Raw genomic sequence first — 25,792 nt, 5'->3', positions numbered from 1 at the left:
AATTACAAGACTAGTGTTAATGCATACATTGTTGATTAAGAAGGTTTGGCTTCCACCATATTAAAAACCATTGGTTGGTAAATGCTATACTGAAGATTTTTTTGAAGATGTGGCATTTCTTCCAACATGTGATAATTATCCATATGGTACATTGTCTTCTTCTTGTTACATGTCATTTTTCAGGGTTCCTTGCATAAACAGTGTGTAATGGTCAAGGGATACACTCTCTTTCTTCTTTCTTATATGTAGCAAGGCTTGTTAGGTAAGCACAGATCATGCATGCATCCTCCTTCCCAGGTAGGCAGGAAAATCCTCCCTCTTCACTGAAAACCTTTTTGTATAAATTTGTCATCTAGTCTTTCTAACATTTCCACTGGAGGAGTAGCATTATGCAGCTTTTTCCAATTGGAGTTGGTGTGAATGAAGCAGAGAACACTGGATTCTGGGTAAGTTCAAAAGGAAATTCAGCAACTGGAATTCCACCTCATGGCTGCTCCACGTGAAACTCAAGATCCTTAAAATTTTCATATTCCCAATGCTGAGGTTTTATCTACTTATTGTTTGTTGGAATCAAATGCTGCAAAAGGCCTGGGATGCCTTACTTGGAAATTTCTTGTGAAGCAAGCAGGGGAAGACAAGGTACATGTCCCCCGTTAGCATGGACTGTTTGAAGAAAGATTGGCTGAGTGGGGGGTTGCACCTGGTGAGAGTTGATCTTGAAGCTGATGCACTAAGGGCAAAGATTTTTTAAAAATGCTGGGAAAAGGAAGAGCCATGCCCGATAATGTTGCTTGAGATTGTGGAGGCCAGGAATGGCAATTTGTGGTAAAGAAACTGCTAAGCATGAGGATTGTGGAGATGAAAAGGGCAAGGAATGCATGGGGACTTGAAGCATCCAACGAAGGGCTGGAGCTCATCCTAAAAGGCATTTGGGCTTTGCAGTTACGCTTCCAGGACAGGGTGTTTGCATGGAGAATTGTAATTGGGGCTATTATCACTGCAAGTAAAATTGGAGATAGAGGCATCTCGAATGGCAAATGTGTGTGTGGACTAGAGGAGTTCACGAGGCATCTATCTTGGGATGACTGCATTAGAGCCCATGCCTCGAGAAATGTCCTTCTGTGTAAATATTTTGGAGTTCAAAGGGATACAATCGTGCAATTCTGTATATTTGGGGAGGGTGGGTACCATGGCAAGCGTAAGCTGATGGCTTTCCATACAATTAGGCTGGTTACACACTGTTCGGGGCAGTGCAGAAAAGAGAATAAAAATGATCACATGGTAACAATCCCTTAGGTTCGGTTTGTCCATCTGTTTGTGGATGATATGTGGAGGAGAAGCACGGTTGGATTGTCAGATGGGAGAGGATCGAGGTGCAGCTGAAGTGCAGTAGACAGTGTGAGAGTGAGAGACAGAGTTGAGCACGACACCCAATGCAATAGTACTGAATAGAGTGTTAGCTGAAAGTACAAATGATAACCCTTATACCTTAGGGTTATAAGGGGCTGTTCACACCCGAACACAGTAAGTGCCCGTAAGTGTGCACCACAAGCACATACAAAATAGTACACATAATCTGGGGGAAAAAACCTCTCCTACCGAGAGTAAAAAGTGCCCCAGTGTCCTAGTGATCACCCGCACACTCCCATATGAGCGTAGGCGTAAGTAAGGCGTGTGAGATACCCAACAAACCCCCCTGGAGTGAAGAGTGATCAAGTGTACAAGGATCATCCGCCACCAAAGGGCGTCAAATTCAAAGCATCGCGAAATGCTTCAAATTTGTCTCGTGGAAGAGCTTTGGTGAAGATGTCTGCCACATTGCTGGTGGTAGGACAGTAGACAAGGCTGATATCACCTGCATGTAGCCTCTCTCTGACAAAGTGGTAGTGAATCTCTATGTGTTTCGTGCGAGCATGAAACACAGGGTTCCGTGCCACTGCAATGGCACTCTGACTGTCAGTATATAAAGGAGTAGGCTCCGTAACAGATACATCCAAATCAGCAAGTAAGCGTCTAAGCCATACGCACTCAACTGCAGTAGTGAAGGCTGCCTTGTACTCAGCTTCACATGACGACGTGGCAACAGTGGATTGTTTCTTGCTAAGCCAAGAAATGCATGACGAGCCAAGAAAGAAACAATTGCCACTAGTGGAGTGACGAGTATCAAAATCACCAGCCCAATCAGAGTCACTGTAAGCATGTAACTGCAGTGGTCCCCCCTTGGCATAAAGCAATCCAAGAGCTCTAGTACCCTGCAAGTAACGAAACACACGCTTCACAGCTTGCCAATGCGACATACGAGGCTGATGCATGTACCTGCTCAAAACTGAAACGGCAAACTGTATGTCTGGCCGAGTGTGGCATAGATAGATGAGACATCCCACTGCTGGAGCATAAGTATGGATATCAAACAAATCACTGTCATCATGTAATGACAGTTTGAGCCCAGGTTCCATGGGTGTACAAACTGGCTTGCAATCCTGTAAGCCAAACTTCTCAAGAAGTTGCCCAATGTACCTTGACTGACATAATCCAATGCCTCTAGCATCATGTACAAACTGGATGCCCAAGTAATAGTGCAAAATACCCAAGTCAGACATGTCAAAAGTTTGCTGTAAATTATTTTTGAATGCTGAAATCTGATCAGCACGTGTTCCAGTGAGCAAAAGGTCGTCTACATATAGACACAAAATCAGCATGGATCCCCCCTCTTTATGTACATAAAGGGTAGACTCAGATGGGCTGTTTACAAACCCCTGACTAAGCAAGAAGGCATCTATCTTTGCGTACCAAGCTCGTGGAGCTTGTTTCAAACCATATAGAGCTTTTTTCAGCTTGCATACTAAATTTTCTGAGCCTTCAACTGCAAAACCAATGGGCTGCTGTACATACACTTCTTCCTGAAGTTCCCCATGTAAGAATGCAGTCTTTATATCCAGCTGATGCACTTTCCAACCAAAATGTGCAGCCAAGGCAATCATAGACCGAATGGTCGTCATACGGGAGGTAGGAGCAAAGGTCTCCTCATAGTCAATGCCCTTTTTCTGTGCGTAGCCTTTAGCTACCAGCCGTGCCTTGTACTTATCTATGGATCCATCTGCATTCCTTTTCAATTTGTAGACCCATTTCGTACCAATGGCACGCTTGCCAACTGGCAAAGACACCAAATCCCAAGTATGATTCTTATGAATAGAATCCAATTCAGCTTGCATGGCTGCCATCCAATGCACACTATGTCGTGCATCCTCAAAACATTCAGGCTCCTCATTATCATGAGTACATGCTGCCATAACAAACTCCATGGAATGTGCTGAATCATGCAGTCGAGTTTGCCTTCGAGTACGACCAGCCAAGGGTGTTTCCAAATGACTATCTCTCATAGTCTGCGTGTACCATCTAGGCACCTGTCTTGCTTCCTGACTGTGTACAAGTTCCTGCTGAATTTCAGTTTCAGCAATGTGCTGATTTACTGCATGTTCCATAGGAGCAGCTGGCTGAACATTAGGTTCATTTGCTGAAGTACCAGCTGAATCACCAAATGTGATGGGCAGCAGCCCTTCAAAGACATCACGGGCAGCCTGATATGTATCAAAACCAGCCAAGGATAATTCTGATTTTTCATCAAATACAACATCCCTGCTGACAAAAACCTTCTTGGTCACGGGATCATAGAGTCTGTAGCCTTTGCTTTCGCTGCTATATCCCATAAAGATGCATTTTACAGCCTTGTTGTCCAACTTCTTTCGAAGTACCTGTGGAATATGGGCATATGCAAGACACCCAAAAGTACGGAAGTGGCCAACAGAAGGTTTGCGGCTGTGCCAAGCCTCAAAAGGTGTGACGGTTTTCAAGGCCTTGGTAGGGCATCTGTTCAAAATGTGGCAAGCGCACATGACGGCTTCCATCCAAAAACTATGAGGCAAACTCTTTGCCTTCAGCATACATCTGGCCATCTCCATGAGTGACCGATTTTTCCTCTCTGCTACCCCATTCTGCTGTGGAGTATATGCAGTAGTGTACTGATGGATAATGCCCTTCTGCTGCAAATAAGAATTCAGCATAGAGGACATGTATTCCCCCCCTCGGTCCGAACGGAGAGTCTTAATCTTGCAACCAGACTGAGTTTCCACAAGTGCACTGAAAGCCAAAAATGCATCATACACTTCTGACTTCTTTTTCAAGCAGTAGACCCAGCACAAACGTGTAAAGTCATCAATAAATGTTACAAAATAGTAACAACCACCCAATGACTGTGTCTGCATGGGCCCACAAACATCCGAATGCACAAGCTGTAATCTGGCTGTTGCTCTAAAAGCAACATCACGGGGAAAAGAGAAACGATGCATTTTTCCCAAAATGCAACCCTCGCATAAATGCTCAGGAGGTCTCTCCAAGAGAGGTAATCCATCCAACATCTGAGTACGCTGTAATAGCATCAAGCTGCCATAGTTTACATGCCCCAAACGAGCATGCCATAACTCTGCCTCTAACATAGCAGGAGTAAGAGTGGATGTCAAATATGCAGACTGATCTACCGAAAGAGCATCCAACTCATATAACCCATGACACAGAGAACCTGTCAAGACCAATGTCATGTGTTCCTTGTCACGGACCATGCAACGGTCATCATCAAAGGTGACCTGCAAACCACAACGTGCCATAGAAGAAATGGAAAGCAGATTCTTCTTAATGCCAGGCACATACAAAGCATCCTGTAGGCGGAGAATAGAGCCATCAATGGCTGTAAGCTGAATCTCCCCAATACCACGAACAGGGTATGATGCATTATTAGCACACTGAACAGACTTCCCAACGGGAGGTGCACCAAGAGAAGCAAACAAATCTCTACGAGATGTGATATGCCGTGAAGCACCACTGTCAAAGAACCAAGTGTCAGCATCTTCTGTAGAGCTAAATGCTCTATCAGCCCAAGAGACATCATAACTGCAAGTGTAAAAACAATAGTCCCTGTCTGCAACAAAGAACGCGGACTCACTAGCAGTGGAAGGAGCTGCAGAAACAGACATCCCTGACTCCTTCTTCTTCTCTTTGGCGATGCGCTTCCTGCACTCAGTGATGTAGTGGCCAGGCTTCTTGCAGTAATGGCATTTTCCTTTCTTGGCTTGCGTGCCCCCCTGTTTCTGACTTGTCTGTGAAGTGTTACTACTACCAGAACTCTGCGAAGCATTTTTCCCTTGGCTGTTTTTACCCTTCTGCCTTGACATAAAAGCCTGCTCAGAGGCTATACCATCCACACCACTGTTCCGTCTAGTTTGTTCCTCCTCTAGAAGCAAACTGACAAGCTGAATGAAAGTGATGGGCTCTTTCGAAATCCTCATAGTGAGGTTCAAGGCAGTATGAAAAGCCAAGTAAGAGGGAGCCAGTGAATTCAATGTCGTAGAAATCAGCTGCGCATCTGAGTAGTACTCATCCACATTCATGAGTTGCTCCCGCAAGTCCTGAATTTTGTTGAGATGATCCTGCATAGAATCACCCTCATTCATCTTTAGAGTCTCTAGCTCTTTCTTCAAGAAAGAGATGCGAGTCTCATTCTTTCCTGCAAACATCTGCTCCAATATCAACCAAGCTTCTTGTGAAGAAGCTGCTGAACGAATATGAGGAATGATAGAACGCTGAACTGCCAATGCAATCAGCGACATAGCCTGTGCATCCCGTGTATCCCAAGCTTTCTGAGCTGCAGTTCTTGGGGGAAGTGGCTGAGCGGGCTGAGGTGGAGGGGGCTGAGGTTGCCCTCTTGCACGTCCTCCTGGAGGAGGAGTAGCGGGAGCCACAACTCCCGGTCGTGCTTCCTCTCCACTGACATAATCCCACAAATTTTTGGCCACTAATACATTCTTCATCATGAAAGACCAAAGGGAATAATTGTTCCCATCCAATCGGTCTTCCTTGGACACATAGGTGAATACATCTCCTCCCTGATTTGCCATTATTTCCCAAAAGGTAATAGAGCAATGTCAATGCAGTACGGGCTGGAAATCTGCAAATTTCCAGAAATTGCAGCAAACACAAGTCTGCAATTAATGTGCAAAGGGTACTCTGTCAAAAAAAACTGTCACTGATGCACGCTTCCCAAGGTGCAATTAGTGCTCAGCAGCACTAAAACATCAAAAGCCCCAAAATTTTCTGCCCAAAATTTCTGTCACAAATGTCTGTTACAAAAGCCCCAAAATGTGCATTCAATGTGTCACAGACAGACACAGCACGTTTCCCAATGCTGAAAACTGAACCTGCTGTTCAGCACGTTTCCCAATGCTGAACCTGAACCTGTTGCACGAACTCCTGTGTAAAAGAAAAGTGCAGAATGTTACCTCTGCGTGTTGACGACGGGCACGATTCCCGAGGTAATGACTGCTGGGTACAGTCGGACTGACGCACAGGTACAGGCGTGCAGGTCCAGTGACACGCGCAGGCAGGACTGGGCGCGCGCTGGGCTGAGGAGGCGGCACCCAGGACTGGCTGGTGGAGACAGGTGGCGCGCTGGCAGCTGGAGCTGACGGCACAGGCTAGCTCAGCGCAGGGAGGCTGCGCAGGCAGACTGACAGGCGAAGGGGCACTCTGGGCAGACACAGGGCAGAGGACTCGCTGGGCAGGGGTGGCAGCACGCAGGTACAGGAGGCGCTCTGATTGTTGGAGCTGCACGCTGGGCAGAGGAGTCGTCTGGTGCTGCGCGCTGACGGACTGACAGGCGCAGGCAGGACTGGGCAGGAACAGGCGGCTGGGGCAGAATTGGCGGTGGCTGCAGACTGCAGACTGAAGACTGCTCTGAGCTGAGCTCTGATACCAAATGTCAGATGGGAGAGGATCGAGGTGCAGCTGAAGTGCAGTAGACAGTGTGAGAGTGAGAGACAGAGTTGAGCACGACACCCAATGCAATAGTACTGAATAGAGTGTTAGCTGAAAGTACAAATGATAACCCTTATACCTTAGGGTTATAAGGGGCTGTTCACACCCGAACACAGTAAGTGCCCGTAAGTGTGCACCACAAGCACATACAAAATAGTACACATAATCTGGGGGAAAAAACCTCTCCTACCGAGAGTAAAAAGTGCCCCAGTGTCCTAGTGATCACCCGCACACTCCCATATGAGCGTAGGCGTAAGTAAGGCGTGTGAGATACCCAACATGGATATCAAGGAGTTTGAATGAAACGGACATCTCAATTGGGCACGATCGCCGTTGGTTAGATTCCAGCAAAGAAGAGCTAGGCCACGCTTGGAGTTGTGAGTGGAGTGGCTGTTGGGATAAAATGAGCCAACTTCAAAAAGTAGTCCACCACCACCAGGACGGTGTTGAACCCATGGGATGGGGGCAGGTCTGTGAGAGAGGACGGCAGGATCGAAGCTCAACACAGAAAGCAGTAGATAGTAGAGAGTGAAGCACGACACCCAATGCAATAGACTGAAAGAGTGCAAAACTGAAAGTACAAGGTACAATCCTTAAACCTTAGGGTTGTAGGGGGGTGTTCACACCCGAACACGGTAAGTGCGTGTAAGTGTGTGTCATAAGCACATACGAAATAATACCATAAGTTTGGGGGGAAAAAACCTCTCCTACCGAGAGTAAAAAGTGCCCTAGTGTCCTACTGATCATTGACACTCCAATTTGAGTGTAGGCGTAAGTGAGGCGTGAGTGAAATACCCAACAGACCCCCCTGGAGTGAAGAGTGATCAAGAGTACAAGGATCATCCACCACCAAAGGAGATCAGATTTAAAGCATGTTGAAATGCTTCAAATCTGTCACGAGGAAGAGCTTTGGTGAAGATGTCTGCCACATTACTGGTTGTAGGACAATAGACAAGACTGATATCACCTGCATGTAGCCTCTCTCTGACAAAGTGATAATGTATCTCAATGTGTTTCGTGCGTGCATGAAACACTGGGTTCCGTGCCACTGCAATGGCACTTTGACTGCCAGTGAACAAAGGAGTAGGCTCCGTAACAGATACACCCAGATCAGCAAGCAATCGTCTAATCCATACGCATTCAACTGTGGTAGTGAAAGTTGCCTTGTATTCAGCTTCACATGATGATGTAGCAATAGTGGACTGTTTCTTGCTAAGCCAAGATATGCAAGACGAGCCAAGAAAGAAACAATTGCCACTAGTGGAGTGACGTGAATCATAATCACCGGCCCAACCAGAATCACTGTAAGCATGTAATTGCAGTGGTCCCCCCTTGGCATAAAGCAATCCAAGAGATCTAGTACCCTGCAAATAACGGAAGACACGCTTAACAGCTTGCCAATGTGACATGCGTGGCTGATGCATATATCTGCTCAGGGCTGAAACTGCAAACTATATGTTTGGCCTAGTGTTGCATAAGTAAATAAGGCATTCAACTGCTGGAGCATATGTGTGTATATCAAACAAATCATTGTCATCATGTAATGACAGTTTAACTTCAGGTTCCATTGATGTACAAACTGGCTTGCAATCCTGTAAGCCAAATTTCTCAAGAAGTTTACTAATGTATCTTGACTATGATAACCCAATACCTCTAGCATCATGTATAAACTGAATGCCCAAGTAATAATGCAAAGACCCCAAGTCTGACATGTCAAAGTTTGCTGCAAATTTTGTTTAAATGCTGAAATCTGATCAGCACGTGTCCCTGTAAGCAAGAGATCATCAACATAAAGACAAATGATCAGCATGGATCCCCCCTCTTTACATACGTAAAGGGTAGACTTACATGAGCTATTTATGAACCCTTGGCTAAGCAAGAAAGCATCTATCTTTGCATACCAAGCTCTAGGATCTTGTTTCAAACCATACAACACTTTTTTTAGCTTGCAGACCAAGTGTTCCAAGCCCTCAACTGCAAAACCAATGGGCTGCTGTACATATACTTCCTCATGAAGTTCCCCATGTAAAAATGCAGTTTTAATATCCAATTGATGCACAGTCCATCCATAATGAGTAGCCAAAGCAACCATAGACCTGATGGTCGTCATACGGGAAGTAGGAGCAAATGTCTTCTCATAGTCTATTCCTTTCTTCTGTGCATAGCCTTTGGCTACAAGCCTTGCCTTGTATTTATCAATGGATCCATTTGCATTCCGTTTCAGCTTGTAGACCCATTTTGTTCCAATGGCTTTCTTCCCAAATGGCAAAGACACCAAATCCCATGTTTGATTCTTAGTGATAGAATCCAATTCAGCTTTCATTGCTGCCATCCAATGCACACTCTGTTGTGCATCTTCAAAACATACAGGCTCTTCTTCATCAAGGGTGCTTGCTGCCATAACGAACTCCATGGTATGTGCAGTATCATGCATACGAGCTTGCCTTCTAGTATGACCAGCCATGGGTGCATCCAGATGACTATCTTTCATAGTCTATAAATACCATCTAGGCATTTGTCTTGCCTCCTGACTGTGCTTAAGCTCTTGCTGAATTTCAGTTTCAGCACTTTGCTGAATATTCAGATCAGCCAATGGCTGATTTTCTGCATTTTCCAAAGGAGTAGCTAGCTGAACATTGAGTTCACTTGCGGAAACTCCAATTGAATCACCAAATGTAATGGGCAGCAGCCCTTCAAATACATCACGGGCAGCCTGATATGTATCTAAACCAGCCAGGAACAATTCTGTTTTTTCATCAAATAGTACATCCCTACTGACAAACACCTTTTTCGAAACAAGATCATAGAGTCTGTAGCCTTTGCTCTCACTACTATATCCCATAAAAATGCATTTAATAGCCTTGTTATCCAACTTTTTTCTGAGTACCTTTGGCATATGTGCATATACAAGGCACCCAAAGGTACGAAAGTGTCCAACAAAAGGTTTCCGGCTGTTCCAAGCCTCAAAAGGTGTAATTTTCTTCAATGCTTTGGTGGGGCATCTGTTCAAAACATGGCAAGCACACATGACGGCTTCCATCCAGAAACTGTGAGGCAAGCTCTTTGCCTTTAGCATGCATCTAGCCATCTCCATGAGTGACCGATTCATTCTCTCTGCAACCCCATTCTGCTGTGGAGTATAATCAATAGTGTACTGATGGACAATGCCCTTCTGCTTCAAAAAGGAATTCAGCATAGAGGACATGTATTTCCTCCCTCATTCCGAACGGAGAGTCTTAATGTTACAACTAGACTGGTTTTCAACAAGTGCAATAAAAGCCAAGAATGCATCATACACTTTTGACTGTTTGACCAAAGAGTAGACTAAGCAAAATTGAGTAAAGTCATCAATAAAAGTCACGAAATAGTAACATCCTCCCAATGACTTTGTTTACATAGGTCCACATACATCTTAATGTACTAACTGCAACCTGGCTGTTGCTCTAAAAGCAACATCACGGGGAAATAAAAAACAATGCATTTTTCCCAAAATACATCCTTTGCACAAGTGCTCAGGAGGTCTCTCCAGTAGAGATAATCCATCTAGCATCTGCGTACACTGTAAGAGCATCAAGCTACCAAAGTTCACATGCCCCATCCTAGCATGCCATAACTCTGCCTGTATCATAGCAGGAGTAAGAGTGGATGTCAAATACGCTGACTGATCAACTGAAAGAGCATCCAATTCATATAATCCATGACATAAAGTGCGTGTCAAGACCAAAGTCATGTGTTCTTTGTCTCTCACCATGTATCGGTCATCATCAAATGTGATCTGCAATCCACAACGTGCTAAAGAAGAGATAGAAAGCAAATTCTTCTTTATGCTTGGCACAAATAAAGCATCCTGTAGGCAAAGAATAGAGCCATCAATGGCTGTGAGCACAATCTCCCCAATACATCTATTAGGGTATGATGCATTGTGGACACACTGTACAGGCTTGCCAACTGGAGCTGCATGAACAGATGCAAATAAATCTCTGCAAGATGTGATATGCCTAGAAGTCCCACTGTCAAAAAACTAAGTGTTTGCATCCTCAGTAGAGCTGAATGCTCGATCTGCCCAAGAGGTGTCATAACTACATGTGTAAAAACAATAGTCCCTGTCTGCAACAAAGGATGCAGACTCAGTAGCAGTGGAAGGAGCATCAGAAACAGACATTCTTGACTCCTTTTTCTTCTCTTTGGCAATGCGCTTTCTGCACTCAGTGATGTAGTGGCCCGGCTTCTTGCAATAATGGCATTTGCCCTTTTTGGCTTGCGTGCCCCCTTGTTTTTTGTTTGCCTGTGATGTGCTAGAAGTCCCAGAACTCTGCGGAGTATTTTTCACTTGGCTACCTTTGCCCTTCTGTCTAGCCATAAAAGCCTGCTCAGAGGCTATGGCATCCATACCACTATTCCTCTGTGTTTGCTCCTCCTCTAGAAGCAAACTGACTAACTGAAGAAAAGTGATTGGCTGCGCGGCAATCCTCATGGTGAGGTTTAAGGCCCTATGAAAAGCCAAGTATGAAGGAGGTAATGAGTTCAAAGTGGTAGATATCATCTGTGTATCCGAATAGTACTCATCAACATTCATGAGTTGCTCTCGCAAGTTTTGAATTTTGTTCAAGTGATCCTGGATAGAATCACCTTCATTCATTTTCAATGTCTCCAGCTCTTTCTTTAAGAAAGAGTTGCGAGTCTCATTCTTGCCTGCAAACATCTGCTCCAAAGTTAGCTAAGCTTCTCGTGAAGAAGCTGCTGAACGAATATAGGGGATGATTGACCACTGGACTGCCAATGCAATCAGCGACAAAGCCTGTGCATCCCTTGTATCCCATGCTTTTTGAGTTGCTGTTCTTTAGGCAAGTGGCTGAAGTGGAGTAGGCTGAGGTGCCCGTGGTGCATGTCCCCCTGGAGGAGTAGCTGGAGCCACAACTCCAGGTCGAGCTTCTTCTCCATTGACATAATCCCAAAGATTTTTGGCCACGAGTACATTCTTCATCATGAAGGACCAAAGTGAATAGTTATTTCCATCCAATCTGTCCTCCTTGGATACATAGGTGAAAACATCTCCTCCCTGATTTGCCATGATTTTTCAATTACCAAAAAAATGCAAAGAGCAATGTCGAAGCAAAACTTCACTGGACATCTGAAAATTTCCAAAAATTGCAGGAAATAACTTTTTGCAATTAGTGTACAGAGTTGCACTCTGTCAAAACTGTCTATTATGCACGCAGTCCAACGTGCAATCAGTGTTCAGCAACACTGTACCAGCAAAATCCCCAAAATTTCCTTGCCTCGGGTTTGACAAAACAATCTGTCAGTGACTTTAACTGCAGTGTGTATGCCAATGTTCCCAGAAAACATAAAAGCCCCAAACTTTTTGATGAATGTGCCCATAAAATTGCATCGAGCGTGTCCTTGACACATATTTTGAATTCTGTGCCTGTGCAGTGGGAACCCTCTCTTCCAGAAATTAATTCTGGCAGAAAGACGGTATTAAAAAAAATTAAAAATTACCTTGGAAACGACGAATCATCGCTGACGACAGGTGGGTGTAGGAGTGGTCAACGTTGCTGACGTCGCAGGCGAGCTGGCGTGGTGGCGCAGGGATCAGACGTCTGAGGCGTCACAGCTGACAAAGCTGCTGTTGGGCGGCGCAGAGGAGAGCTGGCAACTGTGGTGATTGAGGTGGATGCCGGCTATCGTGACAAACGGCACAGGAGCGCAGTTGACGGGCGGCTGTCGGGCAGCGCAGAGGAGAGCTGGCGACTGAGGCGTCAGACGGGTTCGCTGGTCAGGGGCGTAGCTGCAGGCACAGGTAGGCTGGCGGCCTCCTAGGCTGGCACACGGGCGCTACATGCAGTGCTTCTAGCGCTGGTTATTGCTGACGGAGCTGGCAGTCAGCTGACGTACAGCAGACTAGCGGGTTGCTCTCTCAAGAACAGGCAGCGTGGAGGAAACTGACGGGCTGTCTGACACAGCCTGACGAAGCTGGCTGGATGCAGAGCAAGAACTTGAGACCTGAGCAGAAGCTCCCGGAGGTTGAGCAAAGCTGAGCTGAATCTGAGCAGAGCAGAACCAATGTTCTGATACCAAATGTGAGAGAGGACGGCAGGATCGAAGCTCAACATAGAAAGCAGTAGACAGTAGAGAGTGAAGCACGACACCCAAAGCTATTATAGACTGAAAGAGTGCAAAACTGAAAGTACAAGGTACAACCCTTAAACCTTAGGGTTGTAGGGGGGTGTTCACACCCGAACACGGTAAGTGCCCGTAAGTGTGTGTCATAAGCACATACGAAATAATACCATAAGTCTGGGGGAAAAAACCTCTCCTACCGAGAGTAAAAAGTGCCCCAGTGTCCTACTGATCACTGACACTCCTATGTGAGCGTAGGCGTAAGTGAGGCGTGAGTGAAATACCCAACAAGGTCTATAATTAATTCCATGCTCACTACATCCCAAGGGCATGATGGAACAGATGTTGTGTGCAATGTGGACATGTTCAAATCTTTGCGCTTTCACCATTTGATAGGTTGGGCATATCAATCAAATTCCAAATCATTGGGGATGTAAATTTTGCCTCGTGTAGAAACTACCCTATCCATCCTTTAACATGTACATTCCCCATGATGTCTTTCCTACTGCTATATCTACTATTAGCTGTTGTATATCTACATTCTCTGATGTGACCTTTTGCGCCGACTTGACAAAATCTGCATTGGGGAGGAAGAGTCATGGCCTGAAACTTAGCTCTATGGTTGAGGGCATCAAGCATCTTGTTAGTGGAGATGGGCTTATGTAAGATCTCTATATCAAACTCTGGCAAAAAATCTTGCCGCCTGGCCTGTTTTGGGGTTAATTATGAGTTTGAAAATATTTGAGAGAAATATTAGCTGTGTAAACCTTGATGTGTTTATCCTGTACATAGTCTCCATTTTCTAAGACCACTACAAACCAACATTTTCTTTTCATGTATGGTCCATCTACTCTCTGCTGGAGTGAGCTTTTTGGATTTGTACCACATAGGGTGTCCATGATTCCTAAAAATAAGACTCTTCCTAGTGCATACTCTGAGGCATCAGTGTGAGTTTAAAAGTGTTTTGTAAAGACTGGCATTTTTAGTACTGGAGTGGAGCTCAAAGCCTGTTTCAAAGCGTTGAATGCTTGCTTCTCTTACTCTCCCCACTGAAATTTTGTGTTGCTGCTGGTGAGCTTAGCTAGCGACTAAGGTATGTGATATAGGCCTACATGTATTTTCTACAAAAGATGGTGAATCCCAGGAACTCCTGCACTTGTTTTGGAGTTGTAGGAGCTTTCCATTTTTGCACTGCTTCCACTTTCTTGGGGTTGATTGAAGTGACTCCTTTGACAATGAAACCCAAAAATTCCACTTCTTGAACCGCAAACTTGCCCTTCTTGGGCTTGGCATATACTTTGTGCTGTTGCAAGTGCTAGAGCAACTTGGTTACATGTTCCATATGTTCTTCCAAAGTTTTCTTAATACAAGGAGATCATCAATCTAGATCACTAAAAATCCATCCATATAGTCATTGAATGTGTCATCCATTTGAGTACAGAATGTTGGTGGAGCACAGCCATCCCAAATCCTAGCACCAGCTACTCAGAGCTCGCATACTTCACATGGAATGCAGTCTTTTCCACATTGCTTTCTGCAATTCTGGTGGTAGCCAGATCGAAGATCGATTTCGGGGAAGTACCTGACACTCTCAGAGCTTGGTAGTCCACGTATAGGCAAAGGGTGTTGTCTCTTTTCATGACAAATAGGACTGGTGCTCCATAAGATGAGCAGCTCCTTTGGATGAAGCTTGCTTCCAACAGTTCATTTTGTTGTTTTTCAATTCCACCAGCTCTTCATTAGTCATGCAACATGGAAACCAGGAAGCAGGAGTTGAACCTAGAATCAATTGAATGTTGTGTTCCACGACCTGCTTAGGTGGTAACCCAAGGGGAGTTTGCTAGCATAACATCTTGGAAGTGGTCTAATATTGCTTCCATAGCCAGGTCACAAACCACATGCTCTTTTCTAACCTCTTCCATAACTTCTTCCACTCACATAATGCATAGATGCATTGAACCAATCCTTTTTCAACTCTTTTCTGCTTGCTTAGTACTACATAAGCCCCAGCTTCTGTCATCTTTGTTGGAGCTGTCCTGGGCTGTCATAGACCGCATGCTGCCACTTGAGGTAAAGAGATCATTGGCTTTACTCTTTCCCTTTATAACCTCATCCAGTTGGCCAATAGTAAGATAACCTAAATCATTCACTTGCTTTATCTAGTTTGATTGCCAAACCATGCTTGTTGAACCATGTGAGGCCCAGAATTGCCTCAAATCCATCCAGAGGCACTATGACAAAATCCAGTTGATGTTTGCAGACTCCAAACTGTGCCATCACATCAAAGGCCATGTGAGTGTTTGAATTGCACCCCTGCTCAAAATTCAATGCAAAGGATTCGGGCTTTCCCACCCTTACTCCGCGCTTCTCTGCTAACTGTGCAGTCGTAGAATTGTGAGTGGATTTCATATTGATCATCAGCCCCATTGTGCTTGAGAGTCCACATGGATGAGCTTGATTGAGGGGAGCTTTGCTGCCATGCAGTGAGGGCACACTTGCATTATTCCCACCTTGGGTTGTTCAGATCCATCACTAGCTTCTTGGGTTTCCTCATCCAACTCTTGTATCCTCACTGAGTTCTGAGCCTCATTGTGGTACCCTTGCTCACTAGTGCAAACTGCAGCCATCTTGGAGCTGCTAAGCCTGTTTAGCTTAGGGAAATTGCACTGGAGATGCAGCCCATCATAACGAAGCACTTGATGGGAGGGGGAGGCCCCCATGCCCCATCACTCCCTACTGCTGCTGTTGAAAGAGCTGCTGCTTGCCAATGAATTCCCGCTCCTCCAACTTGGAACCATCATACCTTAAGGCCAACTTGGTCGGGCTGAACCTATGCTATCACTAGGTCTCAAGTTTGTTGAAGTTTGCTTGTACCTCTTCTGGCCTGTAGATCTGTGATTTGCTCAGCCATCATGAACACTTCCTTCAGTGACAGGGACTCTCACTCTTCAATTTACTTCGCGACCCAGTCTTGAAGTCCATATAGGAAACCATGCAGTTGGGTGAAAGGGCCCATGTCTGAAAGCTGGAGGTTGAGCGCTCTATCCTTGGCCCACATAGTATCTCATTTTGCCCAGCTGCATTTTTAGGCCTCTCCATTCATCCTTCAACTTGTATTTTTCATTTTGTGGAACAAAGTAGCAGCTCAGACCAAGACATCCTGCCTAGGCCTGACTCTTCCTTTTTCCTTTCTTTGGCCAGCAACCAGATGGCGGCCTGATCACAGAGAAAGCAACTTGCCACTTCTCCGTGGCATGCCTTGACACCTTCATCATGCTCATGCAATGGCTCTTAGATCAAAAAGCCCCTCTCTCCTTTGAGCTGGGCTTGTACTTCCGAATTCATCATCAAAATCTGACTAAACCTTCCTTTTGACTCTATCCTTTTTACTTTTCCATCTGTCCTCTTTTCCGTTGCACATGATGTGTTGAGTCCTTTTAATATTTTGGCCACAGTCTGCTCAACAATGGCCTGCATTAATGGGTTTGGCAAATCAATATAATCCTTACTTGTATCGCAGTACACTCTCTCCTTATCGAAGAGGTATTCTTCAACATCGGTCTTATTGATTTCATCTTCAGAGTACTCCTACCTACGACTTGCCCCTAGGGATCTTGCCTCCCCCACGTTGTTGTGATGCTATGCGGACACAGTGTGAAAAAACATGGAATGCATCATCATCCGACTTTCTTATTGATCAAGAGAGGCAATGTGATACGAGTCATTAGTACTAGTGTGAGTGGCATGAATGGTCCAAAAATACTAGATTTTTAGACAATTTTAGCCTATTTTTTATATTATTTATCGTAAAAAATCTGAAAAAGTTAGAAAAGCTTCTAGATTAGGATGGCTGCAAAAAGCAAGTTGCTTTTTCAGCCAGGATTTTTCACAAAAGATACAGATTGACAAAATCGCACGCGTCGCGATCCTTGTTAACAGGTTGAAAACTGCACTTTGAACTGGAAGAGGAAGAAGAAGTGATTTGGGAGATCTCTAAGCAGGCGTCCTCGGGTTTTACCTCCCTTCTGAAGCCAACGGAGCCATCAGATTTGGGTTCCGAGCAGCAAAGGAGTTGTTATTTTGATGCACGTTTTTGGTCTACGAAGGAGCTCCAGGAGATCTAATGCCTGGAGATTGTTTTTGAGTAGTGCCAGACAAATAATTTCAGGTTCTGTCAATACATATTGATTCAATTCATTGTGCTTTGTCTTAATCGTGTTTACATCTTGTCTATTCTTTTTCTTCTCTTCCATATCCTATCTCTACTTCCTTCTACCTCTAATCCCCGGTAGATACGACCTTTCGACAAAAGCCCCTCCGACAACGTGATGAAGCCTGCTAGCTTCACGAGAGGTGAGCTTTGATACCAAGTGTCATGGACCTTCCTTTTTCAAAATAAGCTTTCACCTTCTAGGATCTTGGCACAATCCAAATCAGACACTGCTCTTTAGTCTCCTCATAGGCGAGGAGCCCACACCTTATTTCATGGGGCAAAGTCTGGCTCTTGTGGGCCCGACAAAGGGCAACCCTACCACGGAAGGCTATGTCCCCTTACCTCTCACTCCAGTGGATGATGAGCCCATCCCCCTTTCTGAACTCTCAATGCACTTACCAACCTGAATGCTGCTAGGTACTAAAGCCGATGGGTAGCTCAAGGTTGCTGAAATATACCCAAGTGTGTGTAGGGCAAATCAACCCTTGCACAGCCTGGAAAGCCAAGTCTGAGTCCATAAGGAAATATGGGAGACAAGAAATAGGCTCCTTTTTAAAGGGAATGGAGGAGAAGTTAAGTGGAATAAAATTGCAACAGAAGTCTGGTGGTTCTGGAGTCTTGCATGTGTAATGGGTGACCTAGGGATAGAGGAACTGGTCTCTTTTCTTTTGCTGAGCTAGCCTGGTTCTAACTTTTTATGCAAGCAATATTTATTATTAATATAATGATTTAACATCCAAGAAAAGTTAGATAAGCACAGATCATGCATGCACCACCATTCCCAGGTAGGCAGTAAAAACATCCCCCTCAACTGAAAACCTTTTTCTATGTAATTTGTTATTAGTCTTATTAACATTCCCATTGAAGGATTAGCATACACAGCTTTCATATATAAAACTACTGAAATTTTAAAAATTACAACTGAGCCCAAAACAAAAATGAAGAGTACAGAAAGTGGGGAAAAGAACAGTCTCCCAGGCTGCCAATCTCAGAGGATAAGGTCCTGTTGTACAGGACCGTGCTTGTGGAAAATAGTTTTCATCTGTCAGAGCTCCACAAGTAGATGTATTGTATACCATATGTTGTATTTGAGAGGCCATGTAGATGTATGGTGAATAATTATACACTTTGTGAGGCCTACAAATCGTGGGAGCTCCCTGAACCGGCCTCTGCTGCAGGTAATCCAGCTTTCTTAGGACTTGACTATGAACACAAGTCTTGTCCCTTTATTTGAAGAGATTGTCTGCTATTGCAAAGGTGGACCACTTGGTGAGATGTGATATGCACCTTGTATCCACTTCTTCTTTTCTCTCCTTGGGCCTGCCATGCATGGGCTTATACCGCAGCTCCAACTTACCTCCTTACTTCTGGCTCTTCCATAGCCACCCAGACCAAGTGGGTCACATTGGGTGTCCAAAACGTTGGGCCATGTGTGGGGTAAAAAGGTTTTCCCTTGTTTCAAACGCCACATCTTCCTCTCAAAAGGTTTTCCCTTGTTCCAAAAGCCACATTTTCCTCTCAAAAGCTCATTTCTTTAAAATCATGTCCAATCAAATTCTTTGAAATTATGACCATCGTATTTTGTATTTTCATATGAACCATTGGTGTCTTTCCTATTATCAAATCTCAATTTGCACCTAAAGGTATTGTTATCTTTACTTCATTCTTGGTTGATTACCATACACTAAAAGTCCAATCCAATGAATTCTACAAGTGAACAAAGTCATCCTTTGGAACTCAATCTCTGTGACTTACATGTATCATGTGAAAGAAAAAAATTGACTACGGGTTAATGATGTGGTAGCACGCATAGGAGGTTTAGTAGGATATCAGTAGTGCAAGCATACTGTGCTAACATGTTCATTGGATGTTAGAGACAAGCACGTGTAAGATGAGGTCTAGACCCACCAACCAGTATTCAGATGTTACGGGGTTTCATGGATTGAAAATTCTGAATCTTTGCATGTTCATTCTGAATATCACCTTAAGAAGAACAGTGTTTGGATCCAATAAGAATGTGTTCTGAGTGTATGATTGAGGTGCAGGCCCAGGAGAATCGGGAGATAGTCAAGAAACTGAAAGAGGAGGCAGAAAAACTAGATGCTTTAAAGGAGGAGTTCTTTGTGAATTTGGAGCTTTTTAATCGACTTCGACATGAAAATATAGTGGAGGGTCAGCAAGCTGTGAAGGTACTAGCTTCCTAAATTGATGATTATGAGTGGGTACTTGCTAGTTAAAGACACTTAGAGAGATGGAGCAATCTTGTTTCCATTACCTTTGTGAAAAGAGACATCCAGTGGTGGGTATGGCAAACATGTTAATGTTGATAATGTTCCTACTCTTATCCTGGGCAGTTGGCACTTATTAAAGTGGCTGAGTTGAAGAAGGCCAGAGCTCGGGAAATACAGGAAGAAACAATGATGTTGGCATCAAGAACTGCAAATGAGCGTTCGATTGAGCTTGCAAAGAAAAAAGAAGTTATACAGCAGCTGCATGTAGGTTCTGGTTCTTGTGGATCAAAATGCTTCTGATGTGTCACATAATCCTTCATATTTAGAAGATGTGAAATGTAGATGTCTTGTGGTTTGTGCAGACGTTGGAGACAGAATCAGCACAAATAATGAAGAAATTTGATAGAGATTCCACTGCGGGACATGGGCTGTTGGGAGAGATGTCCATCTCTGAGCTTCAAGAGCGCTTGGCCTCTGTAAAGGAAGCCATAAAGAAGGAGGAAGAGTACCGGCGAGTACGAGTACATGCTTCAAAAGATGAGGTTTGTAGCAGAGTCCAGATATCTAGCTTTTTATCATGTTTAAACAGTTCAAGCATTTTTTTCATCATGGATTTTGGCTCTCCCACATACTGCTCAGTCCCACCAGATTTCAGGAAGTTTAAAACATTCACTGTACAAAAGCAGACTGTCAACAAGCTTCGTGAGAAGTCCTCGCTTGTGAAAACGATGAGGCAGCTAGCGTATGTTAGAAAGCTTGCAAGGAGAGAAGGCAAACAGACGGCAGCTGGCCAAGCAAGTGATGCAAGATAACCATGGCGGATCATTACCACAGCCCCAAATCCACCTAGTCATGTGTACTTCATGACAGCTAAATGCATAACTACGTGGGTTGGATTGTGATTCCGGGATTGATCAGGTAACATATTTATCGTGAAGTGACATATTTGTATGATTGTGCCCTGTGCTGTGGACAAGTCCTTATTTCCAAGGTTTAGTATGTAGGTTCTCTTGTGGCGTTATTTACCCATCAATGACAAGCTACAAACACAAGAAAGCCGGAGAATTCTATGACCAAATGAAGTGGATACAGGAGTAAACTCTTAAGGAATGGAACAATTTGAGAAGTTATTCATAACTTTGCATAATATCAAGACAAAATCCGAGCACAAACATAGCATGTACTCAAGCTTGTAACCACTTGATGTGTTGGGCATGTTGGCACTTTTGGAATCCTTTAGCCCTTTCTCTCACTTGCCTTCTTGGCCTTTTAGGATTTGCTCCAAGGAAAGATGGCAATTTGCATTATTATGAAGGCACAAGCTTTGTTGTAGTAAAAGTTTCACTTACAAAATAAAATTTGGATAAATGAGTTCATCTTTTTTGAAATTTTGAAAACCTTCTCGATGAGGAGAAAAGCCTCATACTAGATAGAGAAGATTTTTGTATTTCAAAATTTGACGATAGGTTTGAAAAATATGGAAAAAAAGACATACAAAGTTTACATCACAACTTGCAAACGGTTGAGATTGAAGGTTTTTAATATCCATGAACTTTGGTAGAAATGTGTTTTAACCTTCTTAAAATCTTTTAACTTTTGACATCTACCTTCTCTTCATACGCTTAAATAGTTAGGTAATGATTCATCAAAGATTTTGATCCAACCATTCCATGGCCATTTTAAGGAGTGCTATGTGTGTGTGTATATATGTGTATCTCAATCTCTCTTTTTCTCTCTCTCTCATATGGACACCTATATCTCACATGGGATCAAGTTGGTTGTGTACCTCTTCATACTAGTTAGAGTTTTGAGACTAGCAGATACAGATCGATACCACCAGAGGTGCGCATGTGCTAGATATGATAGCTAGAGATAGAGGTAGGAGCACTATATTTGTGGATGCCGATCATATCGTGAGATTTGAGGCCATTTCTATTGTCTATTTATAGATGGGTTTGAATCACTATCTAGTGTCATGGATTTCAATAATTAGGGGTCTCTTGGTCTCTTTCTTCTCGAGATACAATGGCTTTGAGACATGCTCCTTAGGGGTATAGAAACAACATGACATCGAGGCCCTACCTAGAGACAACTTAAAGATTTCTTTGTGAGGGAGACTCGTGAAGTTTCAACAAAGTTGTAGCCTCAATCATGTGCACATACACATGGAGTATTGATTAATCAAGCTATCCAGCTTGGCTGATTTAGACGCCCTAGACCTCAACACAGGCGTCAATGGCACTTCCACAAGCAGCTACAAGAGATTATTGCACGGTGGGCTAGAGTCAAAGGACCCCTACATCTCCATGAGATTGTATCAAGTAGAGATCTTTATTCATTAGAGCTAGAGTTCTTCTTACTTATAGCTTGTAGCTTTCTTCATAGTACTGTTTACTATATTTCAATTTACTGTTTTTTTCAAACAATGGTACCATCATATAGATGATTGTAACTCATGTTCTCATAGGTCATTGTGGCCTTTTTTAGATATTAATGTCATATCATTTCATTCCATTTTATATATATATATATATATATATATATATATATATATATATATATATATATATATATATATATATATATATATAGAGAGAGAGAGAGAGAGAGAGAGAGAGAGATCTGATATACCATTGGTCACATTCGTACTTCATTGCATTAGCTTTGGATGTAGGTAGGGCAATATGAGGTATCATGGTAGACGATCAAATCTATTATTTATGTGAGATAGGAGTAGACTTAAGAGGAGCATTACTTATATCGTTGCATTGTCTAATATAGAATTAGAGGGAGGTACTATTGCTTGTTTTGGGAGGGTTTTGCATTCTGTAGTCAAGGAGTGAGGACTAAGGAGAGTAGTACATCTAGACCCACCTAGATAGAGGTTGATCGCAAAGTTCCTCACACACCACTTATTAGGAAGGCTCCTTTTCTTTCGATCAATTAATACCTCCTTAGATGTAGTAAATTTATCTTATGAGGGTTTAAGTTATATCCTTATTTTGAGCAAAAGTTCGCAACCCTTAGGGTGATAACCTAATCATCCTTATATGATAGGTAGGATCCCATCGAGATATATTCAAAGCCCCCTTGTATTGGAGTAGGTATTGTTGTACCTTATAAGGGAGATATTGGGATGAGTAGACACCACATTATCTTTAGATTTCTAGATTTTCTTAGTTCTAGATTTATTTCTTTGAATACTTAACTTTAGTCTAGCCATAGGTCTTAACATACATTTGATTTTACTTTCCATTGCACTTTTTTCTAGGACATCACTATTATTACAAAATACGTTCGAGTCTCGTATGCCACGTTTATTTCTTGTGGCACTTCATTCATCTCTCTCTCTCTCTCTCTCTCTCTCTCTCTCTCTCTCTCTCTCTCTCTCTCTCTCTCTCTCTCTCTCTCTCTCTCTCTTGCGGGGTTATTCCATGTGTGTATTGAAGATGTTATAATTCTCTGTCATGTCATTGATTTGCATGTAGTTTTAGTAAAGATCACTAAAGTAGAAGGGGGATTTAATCTTTCAATGGCAATGGAAAGGTGAGATGTTGTATGCCATACAATGTTGTATAATGAAATTAGATTAACAAGGGAATACATGGGTGGACTTAAGCATTGGTCCATTGTAGGTTTCATCTTTTCATTTATAGTTGTGAGAGGCTTTATTTAATGCCTTTTAAAACTCAATGTTGGAAAAATAAATGTATGAAGTGAGAAAGGAAATTCCCAAGAGCTCATGTGAAAGAAAAACCCATAAAAAGGTGGTCTTGCTTTGTCCAAACCCTTAGCAATGTGATGTAATTTAATCAAGAAGCATTGGGTCATTTGAACTAGTATAATAGCATATCCTTATGGAAAATGCAAACAAATGCAACTTCATGTCAACTTACTCAAAACACACTATTGTACTAGCAAGGCAAAGCATAGTGGTGATATTAGTAATGATGTACATGCCACTTGAGTTTATGCAATTATTATTCATGAAAAATCATGTTTGTTAGGGGATGTTCTTTCCTTTCTAAAGAAAATATGTCAAACCACTCATAAATGTCTTTGTGATAAAGTTTGCAAGCTCTTTGGAGACCTTGAGGGACAAAATTCCAAAAGATGGATACAAAAGAGATGGAATCAAACCCTATGACCATTGGGAGCCTATTTCAAAGCCTCTCTCTTTGGTTCCATACAAATTTCTAAGCTATGTTTTTTGTTGTGAGGTCAGATGGGTGGGACTGAGGTTGATGGCTAGTTTTTCAAAATTTTGAATTTGGGCTAGCTAGTAAGAGAGAAATTGGTTTGCAAACATGTACAACATGAGGCAGCATTCATTAGAGGGAAAGAAGACTCCATACATTCATTTGGTGCTCAATTTGTATAGCACTTCATCTACATTGGTGATGCCAAGGTTCCAAAATTATTTGGTTCATTATGAAAACATTCATGGATACCTTGGCAATGCCCCTTGCTTGACTATTCGTCGTCCAAACAAAGTTCTAGCTAGAGATCCTATAAACTAGTAGTCAAAATCATCTCCACATAAGAAGGAATATCTCCTTACACTATTGCTTGAAGGAAAAGGTGATGTATCTAGTTCAACATTTCCCTCTTGATGGGCAAAAAAAAGGTTAGGGCAAGAGAGGAAGAAGGGAGGCGAACTCCCTAAGGTAGTAGGTAGACTAACTAGAGATCATCCAGGGGCTAGAGCAAAGGAATGATTGAGCTGCTTTGTGCAAGAAATCACCAAGGGAGGTGAGGTAGCTTTTAAAGGGACTAGACTTGGGGTAGTAGAAGGTGTTGTAAGAAGTACATGGTGTTGAGAATCAGCAATCACACTCAAACAGCCTCTTTGTATGGAGTCTCAGGGTCAAGGACATGCAGGCTAACTTATCCCATATGCACAATGGTGCCTACTGCAGTTTCCTACTTTCCTATAAAGCATTGTACTTGCTTCCTTTCTTATGGCAATGATAGTACTCTTTTCATTTCAGTAAAGTGTCAATGTCATTGTCCACATACACAAGATTGTGTTTATGAGTCCAAGTCTCAATCTTGGAACCTAATTCACTTGTGTAACAAACAGTGTCCTTTCCATCATGAGTCTACACTTCTTTTTCCATCCTCCATAGCTTCCGGTTTTGCCATGCTCTAGATCCCGCATTTCTAACATGGTATCAGAGCACAGACGGGCATGGCACTGCTCCTCCAACTCCAGCTCACTATCATCTAGCTCAGTTTGAGCTCAGTCCAGCTCAGGCCAAGTCTAGGACTTCATCTCCTACTCTTTCTTCTCACTGCCATGCTTGGCAGCCATAGCTACACAGCACATACCCTGCTTTGAACACTTATATCTCCTCATAGAGACCATATCTCTTCACGATTCCTTCTGGGGGAATCTTCCCCAACATAAAGTCCTCCTCCTTGGCACCTCACACCTAAGCATTATACACCTTGGAGCTCAGCATTGTCAATCTTCTCTGCTTCTGTTTTGGGTGTCCTCCATAGCCAACAGGACCCAGCTCACTTGGAGCTTCTTGATCTCCCTCCACAGGCAGAATTTCAACACGATTTCTTCTGGAGAAATATTCCTTGGCTCAGGGCGCTGCCTCCTGTCACTTTAAACACCAACATTGGTGATCTACAGCTCCAGCATTGCAGAAATTCGCTGTCGCTGTCCAGATCTGCGCCGTGTCTGTTCGAGCTTCCTGCGTGCGTCGTGCTGTCCGCGATCTGGACGATTTCCATGGGGCTTTGATAGCCCATGAAGTCAGCTTCCTATGCATGTAAATTTTTTTTAAAATGATCAAGTATAGCTCCTGCAATGTTGAAAAAACCAGGCCCCTGTCTCAGAAACCCTAATTCCACCATAGCCAAAAGCTTCAAAATCTTGACATTTTTCACTGTTTTTCTCACTGAAGTTATCAACAGTGATTTTGATCACTGAGCAATACTCTCTGAAGTTCATTAAAGTACTGTCACTCAGATCTGAAGGCATCAGCATCAAATCAAGAAGGGGAAGATCACTTGGATTTTAAAAAGAGTAAAAGACCTTTTGCAGATCTGGTATTCATTGACACTCAGCTAGTGCTTTTTAGCACTTGTGTCTCTCAATCAATTCTTCTGTTGCTCAAATCAAATAAAGTCTGAAGTTGATTTGCTACCGTTCCCGTAAATCTAACATGGGCAAAGACTCTCCAAATGCTCGATTCAAAGGAGTCGGGTTTCACACCTGGCAAACCCGCATCAAGCTCATCCTGATGAAGAAGGGTCTCTGGGCCATCACAAATGGCAAAGAGAAGAAACCTCGGGACGCGGACCTTGCAACTACTTGGCAAAAGAATGATGACAGAGCCCAGGCCAT

The 25,792-nt window shown here is 43.3% G+C and overlaps 1 protein-coding gene across 4 annotated transcripts in view; it reads left to right on the top strand.

Annotated features, from left to right (window-relative positions):
- LOC148033269 (cilia- and flagella-associated protein 99-like) overlaps window positions 1–20,799 on the top strand; it is a 59,140-nt gene extending 38,341 nt beyond the window's left edge. For 2 of the 4 annotated variants that reach the window (XM_087681159.1, XM_087681156.1), the window contains 5 exons: window positions 19,246–19,389; window positions 19,555–19,695; window positions 19,794–19,973; window positions 20,118–20,349; window positions 20,436–20,799. In XM_087681159.1, the coding sequence (XP_087537285.1) occupies window positions 19,246–19,389; window positions 19,555–19,695; window positions 19,794–19,973; window positions 20,118–20,243 (591 nt within the window). In that variant the 3' untranslated portion in view covers window positions 20,244–20,349; window positions 20,436–20,799. Of the gene's footprint in view, window positions 1–19,245; window positions 19,390–19,554; window positions 19,696–19,793; window positions 19,974–20,070; window positions 20,350–20,428 lie in introns of those variants that run through there. The other 2 variants (XM_087681157.1, XM_087681158.1) reach the window with 2 other exon arrangements.
- The last annotated feature ends 4,993 nt before the right edge of the window (window positions 20,800–25,792 follow it).

Source organism: Lygodium microphyllum, chromosome 7 (genome assembly GCF_053477565.2).
Source record: "Lygodium microphyllum isolate KBCC chromosome 7, Lygodium_microphyllum_v1.1.10, whole genome shotgun sequence".
NCBI classification, from domain to species: Eukaryota; Viridiplantae; Streptophyta; class Polypodiopsida; order Schizaeales; family Lygodiaceae; genus Lygodium; species Lygodium microphyllum.
This window is presented reverse-complemented; position numbering and strand designations above follow the sequence as displayed.